The sequence below is a fragment of the Eschscholzia californica genome, unplaced genomic scaffold, assembly GCF_041429995.1.
Source record: "Eschscholzia californica isolate CP2 unplaced genomic scaffold, dmEscCali1.0.p SCAF_1, whole genome shotgun sequence".
NCBI lineage: Eukaryota > Viridiplantae > Streptophyta > Magnoliopsida > Ranunculales > Papaveraceae > Eschscholzia > Eschscholzia californica.
The window spans coordinates 69,073,975-69,079,891 of NW_028238198.1; the positions used below are offsets into that span (position 1 = coordinate 69,073,975).

Below are 5,917 nucleotides of genomic sequence, written 5' to 3' on the forward strand. Positions count from 1 at the left end.
TTTACATGATGAAGAGTTTAAAGTAATCAAAACTTATCTAAACTAATCCTAAACTAATCTAAATTACAATCCTAATAACTAAGGAATCCTAGTTGTAGTAGGATTCCTATTTGGACCAAGTCCACTCGGTTTGGCCGAGTGGAGTGGACCTTCCAACAAAAAGTTTATGGTAATATAATGTAATGTAGGCTTTCAGTTGAAAAATTAGTTTCTGCTAGCTAGACAATTTAAATGTCGTTTCAAATTAGTTACCGGTCATAGAATTTTTGTTGAAAGTTTAGAAGGATGTAGAATCAAGAGATTTTGACAAAGTCGGGGACAATTTATATATAGTGAAGAAACCCCTATCAATTTTCCTAGTACTGTACAAAAAAATGGATGTTAGTTGACTAGTTTCACCTTCAAGATATTAAAATGATAAATTTAGAAATACTACCCAAGAGATGATGGAGATATTGGAGAAAACTACAAAAGAATAATGCTTCGGGTTTGGGTTCTAGGTCGTAAGCCATGGATTGAGACATTAATCCAAAAAGTTATTGGAAAAAGCGTTGCAAGTATAATGCTTCTGAGTTTGGGTTCTAGGTGGTAAGCCATGGATGGAGATGATGGAGATATTGGAAAAAGCCTTGCAAGTATTTGCGTGTATGCTTAGGTAACTTCATTTTTCTGAGACATTAATCCAAAAAGTTCAATAGCTTCATTGACTCTCTTGACAAGTTCCTAAATGGCATCTTATTGAATAGTTTTCGAGCTTCTTCAATTTGATTGTATTCAACATAGGATTTTATCATAGAATTCCAAGCAACAATAATTTTAAATGGCATTTGATCCAAAAGTTCCCTCAATTCTGAAATCAACCCATTTCTAGCACCATTGTTGTCCAAGAAACATTATTTCTCTCGGGCATTCGGTCCAAAAGCTTACGAGCTTCATCGATTTGTCCAATTCTCAAATACCCAGACATCAAACTTGTCCAAGATATCACATTTCTCTCGAGCATTTCATCATAAATACGGCCAGCTTCCTCAATTCGAGAAGCTTTAGCATAAGGTACTCTTTAATTTTTCTGAGTGGGTGAAATTATGAAATAGAAAACAATTGATAGAGATGAAGACTCAAATGAGTCGGTGAGAGATAAAGAGAAACCAAGAAAGTCAGAGAGAAAACTATAGCTAGAGATAGAGATGTACTTCAAATAGATTTCTCTTGTTATTCATAAATGATGTTGGTTTACATGTATATATAGGTTGGGTTAGGATAAGATACAATGAGGATACAATCTAAGTAAATCTTAACAATCTAAATGGTTAGTTTGACTTGGTATACGGGTTCATATGTTGGGTCATTGACACACCCGAGCGGTCGGGTGTGTATACGATAATACTCCCCCTCAAGTTGGAGCAGAAATGGAAGTGATGCCCAACTTGCAAACAATCTTCTGAAATTGATCTGCACCCAGAGGCTTGGTAAATATGTCGGCGAGTTGCTCAGTTGTCGGAGTAATGTGGTGCAATTAAGTTCTTCTTGATCTTCTCACGAACAAGGTGACAGTCAATTTCTATGTGTTTTGTCCTTTCATGAAAAACTGGATTGTCAGCAATGTGGAGAGTAGCTTGATTGTCACAGTATATAGACATTAGATCAGAATGATCAATGCCAAGGTCTTGAAGTAAGAATTTTAACCATTAAAGTTTGCAGGAAAGAGAGGCCATTGCCCTGTATTCGGCTTCAGCAGATGATCTAGCGATTGTGGACTGCTTTTTAGATTTCCAGGATAGCGGACTTGAACCGAGCATTGTTAAGTATCCTGTTGTTGATTTTCTAGTGGATGGACAGCCATCCCAGTCAGAGTCGCAGTAACCAGAAACCTGAAGAGTACTGGAGGAAGAAAGAAATATGCCATGTCCAAAAGAACCTTTAAGATATTTAAGACCCTATGAGCAGCATCAAGATGGGAGGTGTGAGGATTTTGCATAAATTGACTCAAATTATTCACTGCATATGTGATATCCGGTCGAGTGACTGTAAGATATATAAGTCGACCAATGAGACGTCGATAGATAGATGGATCAGGAAGTGGTGAACCATCAGTTGGACCGAGTCGTAATTTTTGGTCCATTGGAAAAGGTGAAGGACGGGATGTTGTAAGACCGGAATCTTCTAGTATGTCCAAAGTGTAACGACGTTGACAGAGAAAGATTCCTTTAGAAGATCTAGAAACTTCTATGCCTAAGAAATATTGTAGATTACCTAGGTCCTTAAGGGAGAAGGTGCGATCAAGGAATGATTTAAGAGTGAAAATCGCAACATCATCTGTACCAGTTATGACGATGTCATCAACATATACTAGTACATAGAGAGAGACAGATCCCTTGGTAAAGGTAAAAAGAGAGTAATCAGCTAGAGATTAAATAAATCCTTTCTGCACTAGGACAGAGGAAAATTTGGCGAACCATTGACGAGAGGCTTGTTTCAAGCCGTAAAGAGATTTATTCAATTTGCAGACACGGGTCTCCCCCTGAGTCGAAAATCCAGGTGGGAGTTTCATGAAGACCTCTTCTTCAAGATCACCTTGAAGAAAAGCATTATTGACGTCGAGTTGGTGTAGTGACCATCCTCGAATTGCTGCAATTGATAAGAGGGCTCCACCTGAAACTAGCTTTGCAACCGGGGCAAAGGTGTCGTTATAGTCAAGACCCTCGATTTGTGTGTAACCTTTAGCGACTAATCGAGCCTTGTATCGTTCAATCGATCCATCAGATCGATGTTTGATTTTGTAGACCCATTTGCAACCAATGGGTCTTTTACCATGAGGAAGGGGAACCAAAGACCATGTATTATTAGATTCCAACGCGGAAATTTCTTTTGCCATAGCTTCACGCCAATGTGGGGATTGCATGGCTTGAGAATAAGACCGAGGTTCGGTGTTTGAAATTACCGAAGTGAGAAAAATTCTATGTTGTGTTGATAATGAATTAAAATTTATAAATTTGGTAAGTGGATGATCAACTTTCGGATTGGGAGATGTGATGGCGGTGCATACGTAATCTTTGAGATGTGGAGGAGGTCGGCGGGATCGATGTGGCCGAACCGGAGTGGTCGGGTGTTCTTCGCTGACCACATGATGGGGAATGTCTACCAATTCCAGGGAATCGGTAGGATTATTAGATTCCTGTGTAGAGGTGTGTATAGAATCAAGAGGGGAAGATGGAGGAACTGTTGAGTCCATGATAGGGGTGCTTGCAGAATCTGAAGTGAGTAAAGGAGAATCGGCTCTAGAGGTGCCTGCAGAATCAGGGACGGAGGTTGAAGACAGAGGCAACATAGTGAGCTCGTCCATAGTAGCAGCTTGACGATTAGGGGACTGCTTAGAGAATGGAGAATAATCGAAAGAATTATTATCCGAAATGTTAATGAAAGGTCGACGTTGAGTCATGTCGGGAGAAGAAGAACCGAATTTAGACATTGGAAAACGGTGTTCATAAAAAATAACATCACGAGAAATAAATATTTTTCGTGAGGAGAGACAAAAGATTTTGTATCCTTTTTTACCATGAGGATATCCTAAGAAAATGTCCGGAATGGAACGTGGGTCAAGCTTAGTTTTAGGTGATGGATGACGAGCGAAACATAAACAACCAAATACTCGAAGATGAGTAATGGTCGGAGGAGATTGAAGAAGTTTCTCATGAGGAGATAATCCGTTAAGTAGAGGAGTATACGGTCGTTAAAATACATTCGGCCCAAAATTCGAGTGGAAGATTTGCTTGTAAACGAAGTGAATGAGCAACTTCCAAAATATGCCGATGTTTCCTTTCGACAATCCCATTTTGTTGGGGGGTGTAAGGGCAAGAGCGTTGGTGATTGATCCCATTTTCTTGAAGCCAAGATTGAATATCACGATTTAAAATTTCTGCTCCGTTATCGGAACGGATAGTTTGGATTTATGGGAAAGGAATTCCTCCTTGACCGGAATGGAGAGTTGTAACTAAGGAACCAAATTGGGTTTTAATATAAGTTAAAAAGTTTTTAAGATAAGTTTTAGTATCCGATTTAGAAGGAAGAAAGAATACCCATGTACATCGAGTAAAATCATCGACAATGGTGAGAAAAAAACGACTTCCGGAAAGAGAAGAGATTGAAAACAGACCCCATAGGTCCACATGAATAAGTTCGAAAGGCTTGGAAGAAGTAGACATGCTAATAGGAAATGGTAAATGTTTGCTTTGATAACGGACAAACGTTACAAGAATCTTTATTAATTGAACTAGAAGGAATACACGGGAATTTATTCACTAAGAACTTAAAACGAGATGGACTAGGATGTCCCAAACAACAGTGCCATAAGTCCGAAACATTATTACAATGAAAATTTGCAGAAAAGAAAATTCTAGGTTCCGTGCGAAGAAAATATAACCCATCTCTTGGATCTCTATGTCCAATCCTCTTTCCCGTTGCTAGGTCCTGAAAGACACAAGAAAAGGAGTTGAATGTTACTTCACAATCAAGTGAGTTAGAAATTTGAGAGACGGAGATTAAATTGAACTTAAAACATGGAATATGTAGAACATGTTGTAAAGAAAGAGAGTTTGAAAAAGAAACAGAATCAATATGAGAGACATGAACCCGACTATCATCAGGTAAACGAACATAAAAATTAGGAGGGGCGAGATAATAAATAGTAAATAAAGATAAATCCGAACAAATATGTCGTGAAGCACCTGAGTCTATAACCCAGGGGGTGTCGTTAGAGATTTTACCTGTTAGGTTCACGTGTGGGTCAGAAGAGGAGGGCCCAGGTAGGTTTGTTCTAGTCTGGACAGAGGGGGTGCCTGTAGATGCTCGCTGATGGGTCAGAATGTTGCACAAGTTCACATATTGTTCTTGAGACATGGAGGTGGCTAGAGGCACCTCGTTGTTGTTAGGAACCGAATGAACATTGGCAGCAGTGACATTTTGGCGAGGACGTGGTGGATAACCATGTATTTTGTAACATGTAGTGATCAAATGGCCATGCATACGGCAATTATCACAGAATGGACGCGGACGCTTGGATCGTGGTTTGTCCATATGGTCCACCTTTTCCGAGCGATTGAACTGTCCATGATTCGAGTGATGAACCGCAAGGGCAGCACCTTTTGGATTGATGGTGGTCTCATTCATTAGATTTTGTTGGACCTCTTCTTGCTTGCATAAGCTATGAATACGAAGTATTGACAGGAAGGGATCCATGAGCAAAATCTGACTTCTAATGGATGAAAACCGATCGTGTAAGCCTTGGAGAAATTCCATGGCACGATCTTGGTTTAAACGATCCATCATGGTCTTACCATGACCACAAATACATGGTTCAAAAGAGATAAGCGATTGGAGTTCGTATTGGAGTGACTTTAGACGTGTGAAATATGCGGAAACGTTGGATCCATCTTGTCTCAAACATGAAATAACACGTTTGAGTTGAAAAATTTTGAGAGCGTTAGTTTGGTAGAAACGCTCATGTAAATTTCTCCATATTTCCGCGGCATTGTCATCGTAGGGAATCGACTGACGAATGTCGGGATCCACTGAATTTAAAAGCCAACTTGTTACCAAATCATTACAACGATTCCATGAATGGAGATCGGTTGGAGAAGTTGGACGAGGAAGAGTGCCATCGACAAAGGCGAACTTATCTTTGGCACGTAAGCCATCTTCATGGCACGAGACCATGAAGGATAATTGTCACCCGAGAGAAGGGGTGTGATCAAGATGGTCGTGGGTGAGTCCGAATGGTGAACATCGAACAAAGGAGATGATTGAGTGATAGTGGCAGCCGAAGTGTCCATTGAAGTAGTCATTGATGATAAAAAAAATTAGTGCTCTATTACCATATGAAATAGAAAACAATTGATAGAGATGAAGACTCAAATGAGTC

At 39.6% G+C, this 5,917-nt stretch overlaps 1 protein-coding gene across 1 annotated transcript; it reads right to left on the bottom strand.

The window, feature by feature from the left end:
• Nucleotides 1–4,435: 4,435 nt before the first annotated feature.
• Nucleotides 4,436–5,712, bottom strand: LOC147568633 (uncharacterized). The gene is made up of 2 exons (XM_086660496.1): nt 4,764–5,712; nt 4,436–4,467 (listed from the first exon to the last, which is right to left on the bottom strand). The coding sequence occupies exons 1-2, from the start codon at nt 5,710–5,712 to the stop codon at nt 4,436–4,438; spliced, it is 981 nt and encodes a 326-aa protein (XP_086516622.1).
• Between the last annotated feature and the right edge of the window lie 205 nt (nt 5,713–5,917).